This window comes from Echiichthys vipera (genome assembly GCF_963691815.1).
Source record: "Echiichthys vipera genome assembly, chromosome: 23".
In the NCBI taxonomy this organism is placed as follows: Eukaryota; Metazoa; Chordata; class Actinopteri; order Perciformes; family Trachinidae; genus Echiichthys; species Echiichthys vipera.
Window position 1 is genome coordinate 10,568,140 of NC_139848.1, and position 24,397 is coordinate 10,592,536.

Here is a 24,397-nt window from a genome sequence, read left to right on the forward strand (position 1 = left end):
AATGATTAATTGTTTGAGTCACATTTTGAAGCAAAAATGTCCCCAGAAATCTCTGTTTCCAACTTCTGAAATGAATTTGCTGGTTTCAGTGTTTTATGATGTAACACTAAATATCTTTGGGCTTTTTAACTGTGTTTGAACATGTCAACTTTGGGAATTAGTGATGGACATTTGTTTTCTGTTTCTCAATATGATCTCTCTGATGTACGACCTGTAGCAGAGGCCTCGAGTTGGGTCTATGTTATTTAACATTTTCTTTAGTGTTTCACATACTGTAAACAAACAGAATTACAACGTAAGATGAAAATAAGCCTCACACGTTTTCAAAATGCTCCCTCCTCGACCAGGTTACGGGCCGGCCGGTCAGGCGCCAGTCGGCAGAGCAGCTCCGAGACGGAGACGCTCCCGCGGCACGGTGAGCCGCGGCCGTGGAGCAGCACCGACAGCTCAGACAGCTCCAACCGGCTCGCCCCGCGGCCCGCCATGACGAAGGCCAGCAGCTTCAGTGGCATTTCCCCCGGTCTCGTCCGTGGGGACAGCACGGCCAGCAGCAAGAGCACCGGGAGGCTCTCCAAAACAGGCAAGACAAACTACAGTGGTAACTATAGCTGTACCGCAAGGTTTAGATACTTATTTGCCTCAGCGGGGGTGAGAGTGTAATGTATTAATTCAGCCACTAAGAGAAAGGAGAGGAAACTGGTCCTAATTAGATAGTACCCTGTGTAAATGGGGAACAAAAAAAATAGGCATTTTGCTTATTGAGCTCCAAGCACAACCCTCCGGCATTCAGGGCACCTGAGGTCTCATCAGAACAAATGTTTGTTGTCCTGCCGCGCTCAATAAAGTCCGCGGGTCGTCCTGTAGCCAGGCGGCTGTCAAAACTAATGACCGTACAGCAGCACGGTGATGGAAGAGGCTCTTAAAAAGTGTTGTAGCAGCAGTAGTGTAAAAGCCAGCGGTGAGGAGTTAACAATGTGCAAGTCGAGGCACCCAGACGTGACACGCAGGTGCTCACTCCACAGTATGATTCATTTGTGACTAGTTTTATCACTCATTATCATAGTGTATCGATGCAGCTTGCTCAAGGGGGAAATGTTGGGTCTCTATAAATCATAAATAAATCACAGAGCATGGTCTGGGTCTAACTTTTGTGATGATTTGACACTATAAATTGAATTGAATTTGCTGAGACCGGCTGAAAATGTTCTTCACCGCAGGTTTGTCTTGTTTACCTCAGTGAATGCAGGGGTAGAAGTCCTCGTTGGCGTTTTCCTTTTTGTGCCAATCCTGTTTGTTTTTTCCACACAGAGGTTTAGCAGCAGTAGTAGCCTTCTAGCCTGAGCAGGGTCTTTTAAGTTGTTTACGGCAGTCGGGTGCCCTCACTTTGTGTTTTTCGGAGTATAAGTCGAGGAGACATCTTTCCAGTGCTGCCGAGTTCTCCCGCATTTGCCCTTTCGCATTAAGCCCCTCTAAAATAACACCATTCCTACCTGAAAACAAAGAGCTTTTATACGGTGACATGGAAATACCTTCTCAGTCATGTGAAAATAAAAGTTTATAGTTCCTGCCTGTCATTCTCACTCCTTTGTTCTCCAGTAGCGATAACAAAAGTACAATTACTCAAATACTTAAAGTTTTGATGTGCTTCTTTCCATTTCTTGCTATTGTAAACGTCTACATTTTCGGTTGGATAGCAGCGACATTATCAACCTCAGCCATCTCAAACCCCAAACCCCAGATCGCAGCCCCTCCTCCCGAAAGCCTTTTTTATACACTCGCCGTTTTGCACGCCATTGGGTGATCATACAAAGAGAAATCCATCACAGACGCGCACGGATCCCCAAACCTGCATTGTCACCATCGGCTCCTTCCAAGTTAATGCCCCTCCTCCTACTTGAAAGTCATTCTGGGAAATGTCGGAAGTAGATGACGATCTCCCTTCTTCTGCCTTTTCCTCAGGTTCCGAATCGTGCAGCAGCGTCGGCTCCTCGTCCAGCTCGCTCTCCCGTCCCCAACTGCCTCTCCCAGTTTCAGCCCCGTCCTGGTCCAGCATCCCGAGCGCCCCCTTGATCCACCCGGCCCCCGACTCTAGAGGCGGACCCGGACACACCGAGTTGATCAAGAGCGTCCCTTCGCAGCCACCGTCAGCTACAGACGCAACAAACTATTACGTGTTGCCGCTGGAAGCCTCAGGGATACCACCCGGCAGCGTTCTGGTCAACCCACACACAGGTGGGTGATAGAGTTTACCTCCTAGTGAAAGGACATACACATGAAGGCGCGGGACTTCTTTCTAAAGCGTGGAGACTAAGTTTCAAGTCCACTGCATTAAATCCAAGCAGAAAAATACATTTTCATGTCTTGTAATTTTCTGGTTTACTGATGAGTTATTCATGACTCTGGGACAGAATTACAGATTGGCATGAGGCTGCACTCGGTTTGTCTGTCAAATTAGTAGTCCGACCAAAAGCACGCTGATCAAAATGCACCGAACAGATGGGAGAAATCTGTAAATATGCATCATTGGCCAGTTGTACTCCTTTGAGCTGCACACTGAACGTCAAACGCTGCCAAGGATGTTAATTCCCGTTGCCTCTCCCCTCTCACGGACCATGTTCTGCGTGTCTCTTCCTGTCACCAGGAGCATCATTCGAGCGTTTCCTTTTGTATGAAGATGTGTGTTTTTGTATATTTATTTTTTTTGTCCCTTATGAATTCAATTTGACAGGCAAGCCTTTCATCCACCCCGATGGCAGCGCCGTAGTTTATAACCCGGCCTCCATCGCCCCCGCTGCTGGCAGGAACCCACAGCAGGGGAAAACTCCACAGCAGCCGATCCCCGCCTCGTCACAGCAGCAGCCAACCAATCACCTCCACTCCCAGGTCAGTGGGCGGGAGCTACATTTTGTCAGCAGGACCCTCATTGAATTCATGTCAAGAGTGTTTCTTCTCTAACCCGACTAACCTATAGTGTTGAAATGGGAGCTGATGGTAAGATGGTAGGAGCTATTTCACTGACCCTTCGATAAACCCCTCCCACAGACACGCCTTTTCTCTCGTAGCATTAAAAGTGATAACACAGATGGGGTTTAGCGAATGATCAATTGATGCTCCCGCCGTTTTGCGAGCACCCTCCCTCCAGTCTCATCTCCTGTCCCTCCTTGTCCATTTCTTCTTCCCTTTCACCTCCTCAGCCGATCTGTCCTCCTCTCCAGCCGTCCTCTGAGCCTGCTCACAACCCGACGGTCTCGTACCCTCTTCCTCCTCTTCCTCCTTCTCAGTTCCTGCCCGTCTGTCCTAACCAACAGTACACTCTGGTACAGAACTCCTTTCTTTCCGTTTTTTACTATACCCCATCCCTCCCCGCTCCATCTCCCGTCAGACTTGGCTCATTAAGAGCAGTCAAATTAATACATTTAGCTGACACATATCCAGAAAGCTTGTGGAAGGCTAAATAAATGCTTTCTATCTCTAATCAGATCTCCGTACTGTATCTGTGTGGTCTTTTATTGAGCGCCTCAATTCTTCTGTGGTATATTTAAAATGTTGCAAGCAGAGTCTGGTATCCATGTTCAGTGCCGTCCTCACAGAGTGAACTGGAGGTGTGGCTTAACAAGATTTGTATTAATGGTCTCTAAACTCAAGCGTTATTTCACCTTTTTAAACTCCAAAACACACTGTTAAACCCCACACTTAACTATTCAGTTCATGGAAATAAGGTGTATCTAAATCCAGCAGGAGCCGGTACCCACATATATAGATCATGCATTCACTTAACCTCATTTTTGACCTGGTTTTAGTGAAAGACATGCCTCCGTGACTAATTATGCCTGTGGAAAGTTCCATTAATATTTAATTCATCACCAGATGTTAGCGCTGAATAATCCATGACTAAAAACACTACTTTCTCCAACAACGTGTCAGAAATGACCTGAACTGGCGTGCTGTGGCGATGCAGATAAATAGTTCACTTTCCACTCTGCCGGTCTCTGCAGACCTGGGTCACATTTTGGACTCTGCATTTGTTTAAACCTTTCGAGTCAAAGTCGATTTAGCTAGTGTCTTTGATTCATTACTCAGCCTAGAAATCAGCTGACTGTCCCGGGTGGTCGAACCGTATCGATCCATATTCTGAGCAGATTCCTTGATTAAGATACGGGTTTTTTTCTTGTTTAACACCAAGTTCTCTTTCCAGCCGGATGCCCTCAACGCCCAGTTCAGTCACATGACTCTGGCGCAGCAGCCGCACAGCGACAGCGGGGCTTCAGCTCCAGACGGCCGCCACTATCCGACTGTGTACCACCACCACCCCTCCCCTATGGTTCTGCAGGCAGCTCCGCAGCAGCAGCAGCTCGCCGGCTACATGGTGGCAGGGCCGTCGGGAGGACACCCCGGGGTGCTGCAGGGTCAGCCCGTCCCACTCCCGACACCGGGCCCCAACCACGCTTACGCCAGCTCCACCCCGGGCCCTGCTGCTTTTCCTGGGTCCGCGCTTAACCAGCAGCTGCTCCAGCAACACACCTACATCCAACAGCCTGTCCAGCAGGTAGGGACGTCTTAAACCACGCTAACTGTTTCAAAGTGTGATTATTTTTTAACCATGACTAACTCCTGCAGTCGAAACCGACATTATGACTAATCCCTCATTTCGCCTCTTGCTATGGGACTCCCGATGTGTCATACAGTCCGTGTGAATGCGTGTTGTGTGTCTCTTCCAGATGTCCGCGTGTTACTGCTCTTCAACCCATCACCCCCACTGCTCCAGCCAGCAGCAGCACTACCGGCCCCCCGTCAACCCGCTGCCCTATAACTGCCCTCAGAGCCAAAACCTGCCCCAGCAACAAGGTAAGAACACAATCATTTCAGGGGAAATCCATGTTTAAAGTTCCACATCGTAAAAAGTGAGATTTCATGTCTTTTTTTTAAATTATAAAGCAGGTAGAGGTGCGTTTTGAAAGTATGAAAACACTCAATTCAATTCACAGTGAAATCCAGATCCCAAATTCAGGACCTGTGCCTTTTAACTGTGTCAGGACTTATGTATGGTTGTGAACACGATAAGTAGAAAGTGCAGCTACAGTGCTGTTACGGTCATTCTCCTGCTGCAATGATAGAGACACAGAGAGACCCAGAAACACTGACCAATCAGAGCAGACTGGGCTTTTACGGGCGGGGTCTTAAAGAGACGGGTGCTAAAACAGTTTTTTCAGACAGAGGGAAAATACGGGTATATTCAAACAGACAGTATGAGAGAAATCTTTTCTAAATCACGTTTTAGTAGAAATCCAAAATACGTATAAGTATGAAGCTGAAAATAACCTTAATGTGTCCCCTTTAAATACTGACTTTTCGTTTCACTTTTGACTCATGGATCATTTGTCATGCGCTCTTTTTCTTTTAAATCTGTGAAATAACAAACTGTAAATGACCTGGTGTGATGCACTCATTTTTCTCAAAACATGCACTTTTGAATAAAAAAAAAAAAGGTTATTTTGATCTGAGTCGAAGCTGTTTTTCATGACAAACACACCTGGATGCCAAAGAAATAGCCGGGTTAGCAGGTCACCCTTCATTTCTCCAGTTTTCTGCGATAAACCAAACGCGGCTTTGCAAAAGTGCCACGGTGGATCTGAAGACAAACCAAAGGGTGTTTTAATGAACGAGGTCTGCACTCTGGTGTGAAACAACACATTTTTTCCTTCAATTTTCAGACTTCATGTTCATCAAGAGCAAAGCCCGGCCTCGCTGCTATATCAATAGTGATTCTGTATCAATAGACTTTAAATTTAAGCTCTTAGATAGTATTATTGCTCCTGTATGTTTCTTCACAAGGGAGCTATGCCAGCCGCAGTCCGACAGCTGTACTGAAGAACAAATATTTCTCTCTTTCTTTCCTCTGTTTGTTAGTTTTTGTTAGTTCAGATGTCTCCCCGGGAGTCATCCACTTGATTATTCCGGTGTTTTCCCCACCCTACACCACAGGAGTTGAGATTGTTAGCTCCTGCTCGGCTTCTCTCTCACACACACACACACACACACACACACACACACACACACACACATTCTTGCTTAACTGGATATAGCGTCGCTGTAACTGTGACTTGTACAGTCTCTCTCTCACACACACATACACACACACAAACACACACCAACCATCTCTGTAAGTGGCTGCAGCACTATTCTGTCATCTGTAGGCTGCAAATGTGGCTTCCCTGCTGGGGACCCGGGGAATAGACAGCAGACAAATGAAGCTGACCTACAAAGGCAAAAGGACAGCAATTATTTCTCAGGGAAACGAAAAAAAACAAAAAAAAAACTTCAGTAGCTCGTTTCTCTTCTGTTTTTGCATTAATTAAAAGCAAAGATGTATAAGACCAACTAAAGGTGAAGATATTGTAGCATGGGGTGCACACATAATAAATAGGTGATCAGTGGGAATTCTCAGATGGCGCGGTCAGGGTCCGCAGAGAAACCTGGGAGTATTTACGCTCCCTTACATCAGACAGCCGCCACCACAGGGCTTCGGCGTCAGTCGTGGTCATTCTGGGACAGCAGCTTGCGTTCTATGGAGAGGGATTGAAGAATTTGTCTTCTTTCCTCATTACTCTTTGGTGACGGCACAGTTCATTAGTCAGAAAGCAAAATGCGACAAACCTCGCTTTCAAAGGGAGTTACAAGAAAGAAAAAGCACCAGTCGATCAGTCTATTAGGTCAGTCGATTTATCATTTCCAGCAAAAATGCCAAACGCAGCTTCTGATTTGAGCTTCTCCAATGTGACAATCTGCTGCTCTGATTTGTCATTTATGATAATTCACTGAATGGATTTGTGTACTGAGGAATATGACGACGCCATCCTGGACTTTTCTGACATTCACAGGCAAGATGTGCACATTAGATTAGCTATGGAAACACATCCTGAATGGTGCAGTTTAAACAGCCCGTAAAATAAATAGAGTACAGCCAGGGTTAAAACACTGGACATAAACCCCGAAGTGCCTATTATGGGTGAAATGAGGCGGCTAGATAGTCAGCTGTCCTTTCAAGGCAGGATTCCTTTGAAATCCTAATGGTTTTTAGGCGTCATTTAATACCCGGGGAAGCCCACTGAGCCCGAGAGGCGGGAAGCGGGGCCGGGACGCTGTCTGAGAGGCCTCTATGAATCTCACAGTGAACCGGTCTCTTTTTCAGCCCCTCACTGCCTCACCTGCAGGGCACGCCGTCCTCTCACCGCGGCTTAGACGGTCGGCACAGGCGACGGAGTTTGGAGCAAAGCAAACATTGCCTTATAATTGATGTCAGCATGTACTCATAATCCATAAAATGCACAAAAACTGTCAACAATACTTGCGGGATACAGGGACTGGAAGGGATTTAGTCACAATCGCCCGCCCTCATCCGCTGCCTGCTGGACTGGAATAAAATTGGGGCGAGATTGATATTGTGGCCATTTCATGCATGGTTTGTGAGTGAAGGTGGGAGATGAGGGGTGGATAAAAATAGTCCTTCCCGCGTCCCGGTGGAGCACTCTCATTGTCTAGTTGGACTTTTCTCCCAGGGCGGCAGACTGTAAAGACACCTTCACAAAAAGGACGTCCTCTCCTTTGTCCCTTGAATTACCGCGCGCGCCCGCGTGTCCGTGTGTGTCAAGAGGGACAGTATTTTCAAATCTCTTTTTGTCACCTTGACATTTAACTGTGTGATTTCCCTCCATCCCCCCCAGCTACCAATCAGCGCGGCCATTTTAAGGCGGTTGAGAAAATGGACGAACGAGTGTGACTTTCCCTCTTTTTTTGTGACATTTTCTAAATCGGTTTTTAAGTAGTACCATAGAAATGTGCTCCCACTCTGTTTACCCCTCAACTTAATCACTCGTTGAAGTGGAAGTTGTTGTTTTTTTTTTTTGTTTAGACAGAGGAGCGGCCCAGCCACTCAGGTTGCAGGTTCAGGCCGCCACAGGCTAAATCAAATATATTGACTTTCTCATTTATTCCGAGTGCCTCAAACCTGCTTAGCTCTAACAGCTCGACTCCTGGAGCAGAGCGCACACTTCCACGGTCCCTCATTCTGCTGCTCATTTTTTTATTTTCCTTCTGATGGCGAGCAAATTTCCCTTTTTTTAAGAAATCGACTATTTTCTTCGCGCTCTTAATAGTGCCGTCTTTGCTTATGTTGCGCAGGACTTGCGAATATTAATTGCGGCGTTTCATTATTCCTATCAGGAGTCGCTTTTCAGTCGGTCACAGCGTTGTGCCTTTTTTCATTTTGCCTCAGTGCACCAAGCCATGATGCCAAACCCAGCGTCCAGCTACCAGACCATAATGGGCATGCAGCCAACATCCAGCCTCGCTCTCACTGGCAACCAGCAAAGCAATATGGGCAACCAGATGCAAGGCATGATGGTCCAGTACCCTCCAATGCAGTCTTATCAGGTAAATCAAGCTTTCCCTTTTCAGCGTCACGTTAATATTACCAGTGTGAAGATGAAAGAGAGCATTCAGTTCATTTTGTTATGAATGGAATTTGCTTTTCTTGAGATAAATATTCTTCTCAAAGGAGGGCGACGAGTAGCTCTTTATTCTTGTCGAGGCAAGAGCTTCAGAAATAAAAGCCTGCACTTAATATTAATGGAGAAAAAACAGCGTTGACTTTTGAGTTATTTGTCCCTCAGATTAAGGATATAAAACTATGACACAGTGGATTTTCACAGTGGATATCTGATGGAAGAATTCAAAACAGCGTCAGTGTCCCAGAAAAAAGCACTTCCCGTGGTGCTTTTATACTGGTATTCATAGCACGTGAAAATCCCAAAAGACACTTAAGATTTTATTGTTTGTTATCCGGCTAAGAAAATGAATGTCTATTTGCATTTTATTGCGTTTGACAGACCTTTGGAAAATGATTCATCAGTCATGTGCTGGAATTAGTCAATCAAGCAAGTTGCCGGTTGTTGATTTGTTTGCTCGATTTATACGTTTACCTGCTGTCCCCCCACCCCCCCAATCATTTTTCTGTAGCAGGTTTCTGTGCCACAGCAGACGTACCAGCAGCCAGTGTTTGTGTCCTGTCAGCCAGGACAGGGGGCAGTGGCTGTTGCTGGCATGCAGCCCTGCTACAGCCTGCTCCCCCCTAACCAGCACACCACCATGAGGTACCATCTCAGATTAAACACTATGTACAGAAGTCATAAAAGCATAAATATGCGCTCTATAAGGTTGTTTTTCTGAAATATAAATTGAAATATATGCAGTGTAGCAGCATCAAATGCAACGGATAAAAGAACATTTGGCCTGTGCAAGAATAAACATATGGTTCCACATTAAATACAAGTTTAAAGGTCCCATATTGTAAAAAGTTATATAGCATTTTTCTTCTTTATGAAGCAGGTTGAGGTGCTATATAAACACAATGAAAGTATCACACAGAAATGAACACAGCCTGTATTCAGAAACTAACTTTAAACAAGCCGTCAGGACTTTGTATGGTTGTGATGTCACAACTATACTGCGTATAGGTTAAAAAGTGCTGATACAGTGCTGTTACAGTCATTCCCTGGCTGCAATGATGTATAGAGAGCACAGATGCGGAAGACCCGAACATGCCGACCAATCAGAGCAGACTGGGCTCATTCGGGAGGGGCCTTAAAGAGACAGGCGCTAAATCGGAGCGTTTCAGACAGAGGGTGACTACAGGTACATTCAGACAGTATGAGAAAAAGAATGTGTTTTTTTAATATTAAAGCATTTAAACATGTTCTAGTAGTAACTCAAAATACAAGTATGAACCTGATAATGAGCAGAATATGGGACTTTTAATGCACAATTTTAGTTTCAAATCTTTTTGTAACTCATTCAATTCAAAGGAGCCACTCATTCAATTTTAAAGCCAAATAACTATGTTTAAGTTGTTCTATTGCTTACGACATTGTTCAGTTGCAGCCGTGTACATGCACATCAATACTTGGCTGTATGGGAGTAATTAGTTTATTGCACATTTTATGTTTTGTATCATGATTTCTTTCATAACCCAGTTTACATTGATCCATTTAATAATCATTCTCAAGGCCTAAGGCTGTCTACAATGTAAAAAAAAAAAAAGTTAATGTTTTCTAGTTCAGCTTTTTTGTCCTGAATGAACTTTGGTCATGCTCAGTGCGTTTACATGGAAATCAGTAACCCGCAAAATGGCTTAACCTTGGTAAAGGGAATCATGAGGTTTTTGAAGACAAAAGTCATTGTCAAAATCACAAACGACCGACTTTTGGACAGAATTATGTTCGATACGGCTCGTCTTGTTACTAATGTTACTTGCCGTTGCAAAGTCCGAACAATTGGGGTTCTGAAGGAGTTCTCTAGGTCTGTTAACATGGTGTTTGAGAAAGCGAGGTATGCCCTTGACCCGGATATAATCGGGATATTAAACGGCATGTAAACACGCTGACTGATAATAAACTCACTCTGCTCTGTGCTCACCCCTTTTATAATATCAATGTCTAATAGCTGAAGTTGCTTTAATCAGGTTCAGATTAAATTATTAGCTCGCCTGTAGATGTTCTTTGTCCCAGATACCGGGTTGCAGGTGTTTGATGTCGTTTCTCCCTCTTGAAGGTGCCTCTTATTTACAGACTTAGCAGGCCTGATGAGTGCATCGGGTCTGCGAGTAGCTGATGAATGTCGGACTTGGCCACCCTCTGAAAGAGCGTCAACACGCTTTCCTCCATTACTCTGCGGCTGCAGTAGTGTGAGCGCTGTGCTCTCTCTCTCTCATTATAAGCTGATTGATAGAACTAGTTCACAGAAAGCAAAACATGTAATTAGTTTCTACCTCCATGGACCCAATCAATCTGGATACTGGTGAGCGGAGCACTACTGGGACCATTGTGCAGGCTCGTACATAACAAACACCAGACATGAAACAGCCGTGTATGTAGTCATCACCTGCAGAAGAACAATGCGCACACACACACACACACATACGAGAAGAGGGGTCACTCTCTCATTGTCCCAGCTGTAAAATGAGGCTGCTTTAGTAGGGCAGTCGCTGCGGAAATGATTTATGCGGCAGTGTTCCAACGGCTCAGTGTTCTCCCACGAGGCCCAACTGTCCACCTGCAGCCGGCTTTTTCACCAGCTGTACACGAGTCCCCGCAGGCAGGTTTGCTCACGGAGAAGAGAGCCCGCTTTCGCAGATGGACTTCAAGTTAAATTTCAAATGTAATCCCCCAGCTGCAGCGTACAGATCTCCTGGAGATTTGCGTCTGTGCAGGTTGAGAAGTGATTTATTAAATCACGTTGGTGTGAGCATCATATTGGACTTCTTCAGGTGCTCAGGCCCTGGAGTGCCAAATTTGGAAACATTCAGACCTTATACATGGTATCTGCAAAGAACTCCTTTTGTAATTGGCCAATCCAAGCATCCATTTTCTCCAGGCCTTAGTCGTGTTTCAGGACAAATTACTGATATAATTAGGAATAATTGGTGTTACGGGTGCAACTAACTATCATTGATACTGTCGATTAACAATAGAGTAACCGCCAATCACAATTTCTTGGTGCACAAAATGATGGCGTAAAATGTCCAAAACACAAATTTATTCAATTCAATACATTTTAAGACTAGAACAAGCAACAGATTCTCACAACAGATGAATTACTTTTCGGTCAATTGACTCATTTTTTCTTTGTTATAGTAGTCATGTTAAAGTGTAATTATGTGATTTATTAGGTTTTTTTTCCTCAAACGTGAATAGAAATATACTGTATGTACTGTAGCGGCATTAAATGCAACAGAACATAATGCTGTCATTTCTTTCTATTTCTCTACTTCTTTACTGAAACAGGGATCTCCTTTCAAGAAAGGCCTGTGTACAAGAAGAAACATATAGTGGTTCAACAATAAATGAAGTTTAAACGTCCCATATTGTAAAAAGCAAGATAGCGTCTTTTTTTAAATTATTATTATAAAGCACGTTGAGGTGCTATATAATGACGGTGAAAGTATCACACAGAAATGCAAACAGCCCGTATTCATTCGTTCATTTCATTTCATTTATTCATTTATTTAAGGCAGCATTCATTACAATAGCATTTGCACAGAAAACGGCAACATTTGATTGAAATTTGTGCCTTAAAAGGAGCGGGAAGAATGAAAAAATCTGATGTATACCCCACCCCCTTAAACAGAATGTGTGTTGTCACTTCCTGAATTTATGCAAGTAAATGTAAATAAACAAAAACACACACAAAAAACAACAACACCTTACATAATGTTTAGGTAGCTGACCCACTTGAAGTAACTTAGAATTATTATTATACTTTTATATTCGATCATAATCGCGTTAAACAAAGCAAGATGATGATAAACAAATAAACAAAAAAGCAATACAGATGAATGTCAGGACAATAAAGTCCAAGATGGTAGTGAAGACAGATATTGATTTATTTATGGTATTCAGAAACTGTGCCTTTAAACGAGCCGTCAGGACTTCTGCACGGTTGTGATGTCACAACTATTCTGTGTACAGGTAAAAACAGGTGCTAAAACAGAGCGTTTCAGACAGAAGGACAATATAGATGTATTCAGACAGTGTGAGTTTTTTCTTTTACATGTTCTCATCAAAACTCAAAATACAAGAATGAACCTTAAAATTAGTAGAATATGAGACCTTTAATGCATGATATTAAAATCTTTTTGTGAAGCATTCCATTCCTAAGGAGCCCAAAATGAAATAGATTTGACTAATTCTCTCTGGCTCTAAAGGCTCTTTACTGCTGGGAAGTAGTGCCAAAAATGTGACGTAAATGTCAATACATTGATATACATGGTAAATAATTCTAGGCCTTGTCATTCCTACCCTATCATCTTGTATGTTCTGGCTGGTACGACCATGAAACAAGTGTTAAATTGCATTAATGTGCTTTTCAAAAACCCTTAATTGAACTTGAACCTTGTAGAAACCCTGTTGTGAAACGCATGGTTTCCCCTGTGTGTTCATTCGCAGTTCAACAGTGAGCTTCCTGCCCGCGCAGATGATGGAGCAGCTCCAGTTTCCTCAGACCTCGTCGCCCTGCGTCTCCCAGCAGCACCCGGGCCAGCAGTACGCAGGTACGCTCCCCCGCCCAATCTGGACCGCGAACTCGGCCGTTGGGTCGCATAGTGATGTGGAGCAGCATCACTTTTTCAGCCTCAGACGTTTGGCGCCCTGGAGATTCCCCGTCACTGTCAGCGCTCCCGCATCCTTTATTTCTCCCCATCTCTCAGTGTCAATAACTGCCGAATGTATTCCTTCATAGCCACGGCCCGGGCTTCATAATGAAATAATCTTCCCTGGGTTTACTTTGCCATTGTATGTGCATCAGAAGCATGATTAGATTTACACTCCGGATTTTCAAAATGAGAAAGAGTGAGGTGTGGCGATGACAGCTCCCCAGAGTGCGGATAACTGAAAGTGATTTGCACATCCGCCTCTTCCCCTCCGAAGCTGCGCGGAGATTAGACAGCCAGTAGGTCGACCGCTGCGAACGTTACGATGACAACAACTCAGTCAAAATGTTGTTCGGTACAGGGAAAATCTATTGTTTGTTGTCGACAGCTCCATTGGGATATATTAAGACACTCAGCACTGGTTAATCTAATACTACAAGTAGAAATAGTCCATGTTTCCTAACTGTGCTACTCTGAAATGATGATTCTAAATGAAAAACGGCTTGCAAGAAAACGGCAGAAAGTGTTATAAGCAAATATCCGCAGATACATGGGCGTCGATAATGGGTAGTTTCATCTATCCGTCTCCCAATTTACCTACCCAAGTGAAATAATCTGGAAATTAGAATGCAAATTTACGAGGAGGTTTAAAGGAGTAAATCTCCCCATAATAACTCATCTTTTCATGTATTGCCTGTTGAGTGTTGGCCTTTCCGTGGCTCACACGATAGCGGTCCAGAGGCCCAGGTGGGGCAGTCTCCTTACTAATGACCTTTATTATTCATGCCTGATTATTATGGGAGAGGAACGGAGGGAGCCATCATTTCCAGCCCGTCAGTAATGAGGTCAGTTGAAGGTCTCACGCCGGCCTCACCTACAGCGTCACCAGTAAACATTTTTAATTGGCTAGGCCGGGGCCAGAAATAATCTGCAGGTTTAAGTCCAAATATCCATTGTCCTTGCTACTGTTGTGAGGTAATAATTTATAAATCAACAGTGTCGCCGGCTGTGCAAAGTTTACAATATGATTTTTTTCCCCCTAATGTGAGCTTTACGTAAACAGAAATTAATTAGATGGGGATATGGGGCGGGGGGGGGGGGGGGGTTGGAGTTTATGGAGCAGAAGGTTGCTTCTCAACCTCTGATTTATTTATTTGTTTATTTTTGAGTCACGTTCATGCGTCACAAACTAATAAGATAATTGGATGTCCCGGATCATCGCAGAGGATTTAGCAGCGAGCAGGGAATGGACTGTTATTGCCTCCGCGGATGTGCCCTTATAATCAAGGCACTTAGAAGCTAATTGCTCAGCAGCTAACGGTGTGAGAGCAGCGTTTTCACTGATGAGGTGTGTAGCACAACAGAAGTGCTGAAAAAGAGCTTTTGGGCAAAAACCCTTTTAGAGTTTCCTCTGGTGCATAAATGATGAGTTTATATAATGAATGAAATAAAAAAAACAAAACCAAGTAGGGGTATTAAGTGTTTTACCATGTCTGCCTGACCTGATTTGCCTCTTGTCAACACAGTATTTCAATTCCAGCTGCTTAGTTTTTTCCCCCCCTTTGTGCAGGGTTGTTACCCCCAGCACATGGCAGCGGCATGGTGATGCTGCAAATGACAGCGCCCTCCTGCCAGCAGCCCCGGGCCCCCTCCCCCGGTCAGCGGAAACAGCCCGGACACAAACACCCGGGCCCCGAGCACCAGCGCAGCCGCAGGCCTGCTGAGCTCCCCCCACCTCCAGACAACACCCAGGTACAAACGCTGCCCATGTGCATCGGTTAGGCAACAACAAGATTTTTATTCGTAACCTTTTAAAGACCTTATTGAGGTTGTCTTATGGTTTTGAGAAAATTTAATTAACTCAGAGGTTTGGACTTGACGGCAACTATTTCCAAATGATGTTAAATTCAATTTTAAATTTACTCGGGTAATGTTCGCCCAATAGGAGAATGCAGTATGTGTCAGAAAGTTGAGACAGTCACAAGGAGGCAATTTGAAAGCCAATTTAGTTTGGTTGTCTGGGTCTGACAGTGACACGAGAATGCCTCCCCTGGTGCTCCAGGCAGGTTAAATGTCATAGTAAATAGGCTCAGCAAATGAAGTCTGTGCTGGCGTAACCTGGAAATGAGGAGAAAATAGTCCTTAGCATTAGAGTGTAATGGTACATTAGGGGGGCTAATGTGGATGAAACGGTACATTAAAGCAACAACTTGAACAACAGAATGACTTTTGGAAAGAGAGAAATAACGACGGTTTGCCTTTTTTGAATGAAAGTGTTTGTGTTCTCCCCCCGTTTCCTCCCGCCGCACCGCCGGTGTATTGCGTGTAGAGCAGCCTGCCCTTGTCTGCGGCACTCACTCCATCGCCAGGCCAGCCGCCCAGCGTCAAGGGCCTACCATCAGGCATCTCGTCCATCCCTGTCATGGCCCACCACCCGCACCACCACCACCCGCCGCTCCCTACAGCCTTCTGCCACAGTGGACAAGGTCAGAGACACACTGGCAGTGTTAAATCACTCACACCAGTACAGCAGGCTCATCAAAACTTATGGAGTTCCATTTCTGCCTCAATCCTGAGAGTGAAAGAGGTTTTTGTGACCACGTTAATTATATTTTGTCGAGAAGTTATCACGTGAAAAATGATTTTGATTGGAGCTAACCAAAATCTATTTTATGCTAAGTAAATAATCTCCATGAGAACACAATAACGACCTCTGTTTTCATCTGTGTTATCTGTTAGTAAGGAGCTATGAAAGTACTCCACAGCCACACATAAGTTTTATATTTTTTGTTACATATTTAGTTTTGTTAACCTTAATAAAATCACGATTTTAAATTAGTCTGTAAACAGCCTTACCCTCCAGGTAGGTAGCAAGCTTGCCATATAAGCAGTGGCTAACTTAGCCTAGCTAGTTTAGTTGGCTAACTTTATAATTGTAGTTTTGTAGTTCCTTTAAAGAAAATACACAAACTATGCCCCTACATTTTTAAACAAAGTAATACAAGTTCCCATAAAATTTTAAATGTGAAGTTTAATAGTTAACTTGCTAGCTGACTTACTAATTACTATTAACCAGCTAATAGTATGCATTTAAACTGATAATTAGCTCACAAATGTAAAATCTTAGGTTTCATTTTTTTATTATATATACATTTAGAGAGACAGTCAAAGTTCTTGTTTTTGGAGCTATGTTAATGTTTATAACACGTCGGCTGAGTAGCTGCAATTGTCAAGTTAGCCAACTAGCACAAGTTAGCTACTGCTTATCTAGCACAGGTTAGCTAGCTGCCTAACCAGAGGGGCTAGGTTGTAAGCTAATAAACTACAAACGAATGTATAAATGATCGACTATCGTAAATGCTCTCTTTGTATTTTAGAATATCTAAATATAGTTGTCTAAATGTCCCATTGTTCACTCAGGACTGAGGCTCAGATCTATTTCCATGAAAATGCACAGTTTGTGATGACGCGTGTTCTGCCTGTGACATCTAGGTGAAACACACTACTCTCTACTGGGCCAACCACTGCAGCTCAAACCCTCCATCAGACCTCCGCTGATCCACACCGCCCACTTTGTGGCCAAACACCAGGTAATAAAGGTTATTCTCCGAGCTCGCAGTTGTAAAGTTGTTCCTCTTTATCGAAGTAAAGATTTCAGGCCAGCAAACATCCCTCCCCTGCGCCCCCCCATTGACCGAGTTGTCCTTTTTTTGTCCTCAGGGTCCACTGGGGGTTTGGCGTGGTGGTCATGGGAGGAAGGCCAGCAGAAAATCTCTGTCTTCAGATCTCAGTGTAGGTGAAGCAGGTAAAAGGAAGTCCAGAGGGAGGCTTGAGTGTAGCGAACCTCGAGTTAACGGCGGCCATTTTGAGTTTATCAGAGGTTCTGACCGAAATTTGACCTTCCCTCTGCAGGAAGTAGCACCGAATATAAATCTGGTATATCATAAAGCCGTGTCTGTGCAGTTTCGTTTGGGAATTCAGGCAAGCACTTTCTCAAAAACACGCACGCCAGAGTGCAACCTCGGGTTTTAGATGTCGATCAGAAAAGGCAACTCGTGTTCAGATTCATGAAGACCATAAACTCAGCTGCTGTGTCGTCTATTTAGCAGATTAACTGAAATAACATCAGGTTTGTGTCGTGTCAAAATATGCTTGCCGCGCTCCGCAGCTGTGGAGAAAAGCGCGCGTGTTTGTGAATGTAAGCGGAATAAATTACAGACGGGGCAGAATTCACACCTGCCAGTGGAACCTGCAGCCCCGGCGGTATTGTGCCGAGAGAAATGTGCTGATTATTTCAAATATGGCGTTGTATTTTTGCACTGCCTGTGTTATTTTTTTTTGCATTATTCAGGTGCTTTTGTCAACAATCCCACTAGTACGATCAAACAGAGGGGGCTTGTTCGCAGCCCTCTGTGTTGTGCATTAAGTGTCGGCGGAAGGTTCAACGTTAGGGCGCTGATTCTGAAATGTCACCCCCTCTGGAAATAAAATCCTCATCTTTAGACCGGCAATCTTTGACGGTGTAACCTATCAAGAAATGTTACAAAAAAACAAACTTTTAGTGATATTTGTACTTTAGTTTTCTTGACACACACTGCGACGGGTTTTGACCTTCCGCCTAAAGCTTTAAAGCTGACCGCAGCGGTTTATTGAAGCCTCCCGATGGTGCAGGTCTGATATTTTTCTCTCCACCCATGACAGTTGTTTTATTTAATGGCTCTGCCGCTCACGGTGCTGTCTGTGTGTGTCTGCAGTGAGCAGTCAGATCCTGGAAGTGACAGATCCTCCGGAGGGGATCAGCTGTACAGACTCCCACCACCTCCTGGCAGAGCTCTACAAAGGGGGCGAATTGATCCAGCGGCTGTCGGACCATCCAAACCGACTGTGCAAGACAAGCAGAGACGCTCCCAGCGGACCCCTGGCGTCATCATACTCCATCTTTGCCATGCTACCCTCCAGATTTGCTGCCCCGAGCACCTTTAAACTCAGAACTAGTGCCAGACACAAAGGGCAGCTGTGTGACTCGGACAAGGCCGGCTCATAGCTGCTAAGATCCCGGTGCATCTAAGGAGCGCCGCACGAACGCACATCCAACCACCTGCCTCTGCTGCCTCAGTCTGGACTGTCTCGGTTCAAGTCCCAGACTCTGTCCAAAATCAAAAACGAAAAAAAAAAAAAAAAAAAAAAGATCTTACGTTTGAAGAATGAATGTTAACTTTTATTTTGTTTTAGTTCATTTTATCACTTTTCTGGCCCGACAGGTCCGAGTTTGGTTTTGTTAGTGAAACGCGTCCGCGGCTGCTGAGCTGGCCCGTCTCTATTCTAAAAATTCTAGTTTGATGTTCAAAAGTGAAAGTGTTTGGAAAAGCTTTGGGGCGAATTCGCCAGCTGTTCGTGACTCCACTGTGGCTCGTTTAATAGCAGGTGTGCGAGTGTGACAGCACCGCATCGAACTAAAAACACACATAATCTACTTGTTTCTGGTTCAAGAATGTTTCCAAAATTGTGAAACCGGGGCTCCGCGCCATGTTATTGCATTTAAACTGAGCATTCATATCAAAGCAAGTGTTTTGTTTGATTCAGCATTCATCAATTGTTTCATCATCCTCGCCACTGACTCATGAAACGGAGCAGCATCTCTGTCCCGTGAGGTGCACGCTCCCTACAGTAACACAGCAGCCCGTGTACAACGTGAGCCCACACGATAATAAACACTGAATAATAGATATACTACCTGAATTATTTAAAGTCACTTTTATTCACAGTGAATGTTGGATTTGCACTGAAGTGATGAACGACGTGGAGGTTGGATTGGAATCGGACAGGGCCTGGATTTTCTTTTATCGACCCCCCCTCCCCCCCTCTCATACCTGTTTGTTGCACTCAGCCAGGCCACTTTCTTTTATATTTAATTAAAATGTTTATATGCACAAGAAAAATGCAATCAAGTTTTGTCACTCTACTTGGCATCTTCTCTTTTTTGTTTTTTGGATTTTTGTTCGTGTGAATCATGAGAGGTGTTCTGTGTCTGGTGTTGCATTTTTGTTTCTTTTCTTTTCTTGGTTTGACTCCAATAAATGTATGCACCACACGTGTTGACATGACTTCTTCCAAAGCAATAATCTAAAACGGAGGGTCTCTTGAAATCAATCTTTCGTAGATAGATATTAAAAAAACAAACAGATGAGGCAACTCTTTGGAAAACGTTGCCTTAGGTTTGATTCTGCCTTTTGGGCATTGCAGAGATATTTGCACTGCACTTACATTTTGAATAAACCCTCCTCAGTGAGTGTAATGTAGAGAAACAGAGACACCTAGAGGCAAAAGACTGCTGCTGCATAAACACAAATAACCAGAGTGAAAGTGAAAGTGAACGCATCACTGGTGTGTCTATAGCAACGGCGGAGGGTGTCGCGTGGCTGAAAACGCGCGTTAGCCGTTAGCTGTGATGTTTGCGCGGCTTCAGAATGGAGACCGACTCCCGGGCCCGGACGGTGGTTGTCTCCGGCGTGCCCGACGCGTTACCCGCCGACAGGATGATTGACAAGCTGACTATTCACTTCCAAAGCGGCAGGAGGAGCGACGGAGGGGACGTGGAGGGGGTGAGGTACCCCACCAACATGGACGGAGTCGCCTTCGTCACTTTTGACAGAGCCGAAGGTAAGTTAACAGTCGAAGCTAAACGCAGGCTACAAGCTAACCGTGCCGTGTGTGTGGTGTGTCTGTTGCGGTGTCCTCACTATGAGGAGTGCGTGTTAAAGTTATAAGGTCAACAGTAAACAGGCTGAGAACTGTTTGTTGTGTACACACCGAAAATGGCCGTTTTTAAGTTCACTTCCTTATCCAGGAGCCCCAGTTTGGTGAGGTGGCCGGATTTCTGAGGCTAAGCCCGGGCACATTTTTGGTTCAGAGGCGTAAAAGCCTCCAAAACATGACCAGTGTAAGGTCCGTTTGATAGTCAATACTCATTTGATATCCAGAATAAAAACTATTTTGCATTTAAACCATTTCACTGAATTATGTGCAACTATAAAGACTAATATTCCTCATGCATCACAATGCTTGTTTTTTAATACTTTTTAAAATTATTTTTTGCTAAACTTAAATCTATTATGCTTCCTTATCTTTGACCTGGAGATGTCAAACCACCTTTGCAACATAAAAACTAATATTCCTCATATATCACAATGCTTGTATTTGGATAATATATATACATATGTATGTATGTATATATACACGTGTGTATATATGTGTATATATATATATGTGAGTATATTTTGTATATGTATGTGTGTATATATATATATATATACATATATGTGTGTGTGTTTTTATATATATATATACATATATATATGTGTGTGTGTGTGTTTATATATATATATATATATGTGTGTGTGTGTATATATATACATATATATATATACAGATGTATATATATGTGTATATATATACATATATGTGTATATATACACATATATGTATATGTATGTAGGTATGTGTTTTTTTGTATTAATCAAAAACAAGCCTTGTGATACGTGAGGACTATTAGTCTTTACGTTTGACATAATTCAATGAAATGGTTTAAATGCATAATAGTTTTTTATTCTGAATATCAAATGAATATTCAATATCAAACTGACTTAACACTGGTCATGTTTTGGAGGTTTTAACGTCTCTGAACCAAAATTGTCTAGTCACCTTAATCTTTGGAAACTACAGAAGGTCAGTGAACTACTCATTTGCAGCTGAACGTGTTTCCAGAAACCTTAAAGACTCTTCCAAGCATCTATATTTAGAGAAAAATATAAATATTTAATAAAGAAAGTTGTGTCCTACTCCAATAAAGATGGTGGCAGGAAATGGCATACACCTGACTTAACTGATCACTCAATTTATACAATGTAAACATTCAGCTACCAGTCATACTGGTACGTATTGCTGTTTCCTATACTCTCATACAAAGTAATGCTAAAACTAGAGCAAAGACCTGTGTGTAATATATTCTAGCTGCTTGGATCTGCAAGTAGAGAATTTAAAAATTAGTTTTAGCACATAAAAAGGAGTGACCCTCTAGGATTTTCAAATTTAGCAGAGTATTTATTATTCATTTAGCCGGTTTATTTTTGACGCTTATAAGCTGCTTTTATCAGTGACTGGAAATTCAATGACACAAATGCCTGAATACCAACTGCGGTCTTTGTTAAACGTATCGCCCGTTTTATACGCTAATTGGCTCCCATGGGAACCACTTATGTAGCATGCAGAGAGGTGAAAGTATAGATCAAACATTTATTTACATGAAGTGCTGCTTGGATGTATGCCTGGCTGATGAATGGTTTCATTCACCGGTCGTGCACAGTTGTCAGCACGCCAACATCAGACTGGTAGATAATGAGCAGGTATGTGCACTCTCTATGACAAGAAATAACACACTGGCTTCATGAAGCATCATTATAATGTTCACATGGGTGGAGAGACCGTTGCAGAACAGTACAGTACTCTTGGCAGATGCAGGGAGGGTGGTGCGGAAGGAGCAACACATCATGACTGACGACGAGTTTCCTGACGACTACCTTCTCACTGTGTTCCCCTTCACTACAGATGTAAGCATCAGTTTGGTTTTAAAGTGGGATTAATGGGAGTTTGGCTCCTGTGTAACTTCACGTTTTGCTCAGATGATAAAAAAAAGACTGATTCAAATGCGTTCTTGTGCTGCAGGTGTTTTTATACGTCCCCAGTGCTATGGTTGATCTCTCCGTATTCGGCAGAGATCAGTCAACGCTGATTCAGAGTCTGCGGTCAGCTCACAGGTCGCTTCGTTTCCAGGCTTCCCTCCAGCAGATGAAAGCCACCGTCGAAGGGCCTTTTTCCTCCGTCCAAGCCCTGAGGCAGGACCTCATCCGCAGAGCCAGCCAACCTAAATCCCCAGTCTCAACCCAAAGTGCCGGCAAACTAAGAAAAACTCCTCTTAATCCGAGGGTAAAATCTCATCACGGGTCTGTCGGTTCTGTAAGCGGCAGCGGTTCTAAAGCTAAGCTGGGACCGGCGAGCGCAAACACCTTATCAATGCCGTTGCAGACCGCAGATGAGGCAACTGAAGTCCAAAGCCTGCCCGCAAATGCAAAAACTCAAAATGCTTCCTCCAGGCAAAAAGTTTCCCATGAGAGTTTGGCATTAGGGAGCTTTATCGATACCCACAGTGATAAAGAGGAGGAGCTGAGAGATCGGCCCAGGGTCGAAAGGCCCACAGAATACAGGGCAGAGGGAGCAAAGGCTAACCCCAGACTGGTGCTCAATGCAGGGATTAGATCTTCCTTATCAGGCCCTGACCTGATTTTGGCAGGAGTAGGCGACATTTCAGAAACATGCACCAGATCAGACTGGATGTCAGCAACAAAGATCAAAGGAGAGAAACCTGTGGGCTCCTGTTACAGCAGAACTGACTATCTGAAGGAGTCAGATCAGAACAGCTCAGCCTTTAATGCTAAGATCCTCCAGACCGCACGTAAAAACGTCTCCACATCGTCCAAGAGCAAAGCCGAGGATACAGAAGAGCTGTCCGCAACCCGTCCGGAAGATCAGGAGGATACGTGCATCTGGGTCGACTCATACACGTTCAGATACATTGAGAAATTTGACAAGAAGGAGTTTGACAGACGCTTGAGAGGTCTTGATGTGTCAGTTGAACGCGAAGGTACCGACCTCACGCGGATAACGTTGACTGACAAGCAAACCTCAAAGACGGCGTCAAGGATCCAGCAGGCGTTGGAGAACCTCAAGAGTTTGGTGGAGTTTTGGCAATCGATGTTAAGACTTCATCAGATCGACTACTTCGAGGAGAGAGAGAAACTGATTCGTATCTGCAATTACGCGAATTCCCTGCACCCTGAAGTTCTATACATGCTGGAGGATTCTTGTGTAAAGGTCATCGGCCCCTCAGTATCTAGTCACCTGTTCCGTAAGATGGTAGAGTTGCTCCTCAAAGACACTGAGAATTCATGGATGGAGCAAAACTAAATGAATGCACTTTGATCATTTACCACGGGGTGGTGCAGTCGTGCTGCGTGTTGCCTTCACAGAACTGGCTCCTGCGGTTTGTGACTGAAATCTTACGTTCTGGTACTTTACAGTCACCGTTTGGGCTCGTGTTTAATTCACAGTTGTTTTTTACTTTCCTGGCTAATAATTAGAACTATAATTTATTAATATTATTTTATGACACATCTGCATTCATTACTAGACAAACTCTGCTCTGATTAAATGAAGCAAAACTAATGCTTTTGTTTTCCCTTTGTTTCTTCTGTTTATGTGTGTGTTACTAATTAGGCCTCTGTACAACAGGTCTTAACCCAACCGACGTTCTCACAGTAGTTTAGGGATATGTCTTAATTAATCTCACATCTTAATTGCAAAAGATAGGCTTCTAATTAAACAAAAACAAAACATGACAACCTGTCTCATATAATCACATCTTCCTGTTTTCTTGTACAGAGATTTTATAATCATTTAATGGCAATAAACTGTTTTCTTTTAGGTGTTAGCCGTGGGGTTTTTTTCACCTGGTAAACTGAATTATTGTGTGTTTCATGGCAGAAAGATGAAAAAAGAAATCCAACAGTAAAGAACGTGCTTTTAAAAGTTTTTCCGTTATATTTCAACAAAAAATTGCATTTGAAGCCAGTACAAATGTAAGTTTTCCTCTATTGAGGCCTTGGCTCGGCTGTGATATGTTCATGAACCTACTGTATTTTTGCTGTGATCAGAATCATGGACCAACATCGGACTGTAGGGGGCGGTGTGACACTATCTCCCACTTGGTGAACTGTTTAAATATAGAGACGCTGTAGCTGCCACAGTCCAGCTCAGTGAAGCTATTATGGAGGCTGGGTTTGGCGAGGTGGGTGCAGATTGGCAGGCAAATGATGTCAGATTGATGTCCCAAAATACACCCTCTCCCCTCCACAGACACACACAGTGTTGCTCCATAGCCAAGAAAAACACTGGTCTGTACATGTGATGTGTGGAGATGCTCAGTGAAATCATGTTGTGCGGGGAGTCTTTTCTCTCTCTCTCTCTCTGAGATTATTCAAATGAGCTTGCTCCACAGCCTCGATAATTGATTCATTATGTAAAAATAAGCCACACAACCATAATGAACACACACAAATACATGCAATCACTCATCACCCAGAC

General features: G+C 43.8%; 2 protein-coding genes across 10 annotated transcripts in view; both read left to right on the forward strand.

Annotated features, from left to right (window-relative positions):
• Nucleotides 1-19,265, forward strand: part of r3hdm1 (R3H domain containing 1) — a 45,038-nt gene extending 25,773 nt beyond the window's left edge. For 3 of the 9 annotated variants that reach the window (XM_083937637.1, XM_083937640.1, XM_083937638.1), the window contains 14 exons: nucleotides 348-580; nucleotides 1,960-2,232; nucleotides 2,729-2,883; nucleotides 3,195-3,317; nucleotides 4,196-4,546; nucleotides 4,719-4,845; nucleotides 8,273-8,430; nucleotides 9,016-9,149; nucleotides 12,999-13,102; nucleotides 14,772-14,953; nucleotides 15,531-15,687; nucleotides 16,694-16,791; nucleotides 16,922-17,006; nucleotides 17,956-19,265. In XM_083937637.1, the coding sequence (XP_083793763.1) occupies nucleotides 348-580; nucleotides 1,960-2,232; nucleotides 2,729-2,883; nucleotides 3,195-3,317; nucleotides 4,196-4,546; nucleotides 4,719-4,845; nucleotides 8,273-8,430; nucleotides 9,016-9,149; nucleotides 12,999-13,102; nucleotides 14,772-14,953; nucleotides 15,531-15,687; nucleotides 16,694-16,791; nucleotides 16,922-17,006; nucleotides 17,956-18,245 (2,470 nt within the window). In that variant the 3' untranslated portion in view covers nucleotides 18,246-19,265. Of the gene's footprint in view, nucleotides 1-347; nucleotides 581-1,959; nucleotides 2,233-2,728; nucleotides 2,884-3,194; nucleotides 3,318-4,195; nucleotides 4,547-4,718; nucleotides 4,846-8,272; nucleotides 8,431-9,015; nucleotides 9,150-12,998; nucleotides 13,103-14,771; nucleotides 14,954-15,530; nucleotides 15,688-16,693; nucleotides 16,792-16,921; nucleotides 17,007-17,955 lie in introns of those variants that run through there. The other 6 variants (XM_083937639.1, XM_083937642.1, XR_014593748.1 and 3 more) reach the window with 6 other exon arrangements.
• A 398-nt stretch (nucleotides 19,266-19,663) lies between these two features.
• Nucleotides 19,664-23,414, forward strand: rbm43 (RNA binding motif protein 43). The gene is made up of 3 exons (XM_083937789.1): nucleotides 19,664-19,861; nucleotides 21,713-21,807; nucleotides 21,923-23,414. Exons 1-3 carry the CDS (start codon nucleotides 19,669-19,671, stop codon nucleotides 23,219-23,221), a joined length of 1,587 nt encoding a protein of 528 aa, XP_083793915.1. The 5' UTR covers nucleotides 19,664-19,668; the 3' UTR covers nucleotides 23,222-23,414.
• The last annotated feature ends 983 nt before the right edge of the window (nucleotides 23,415-24,397 follow it).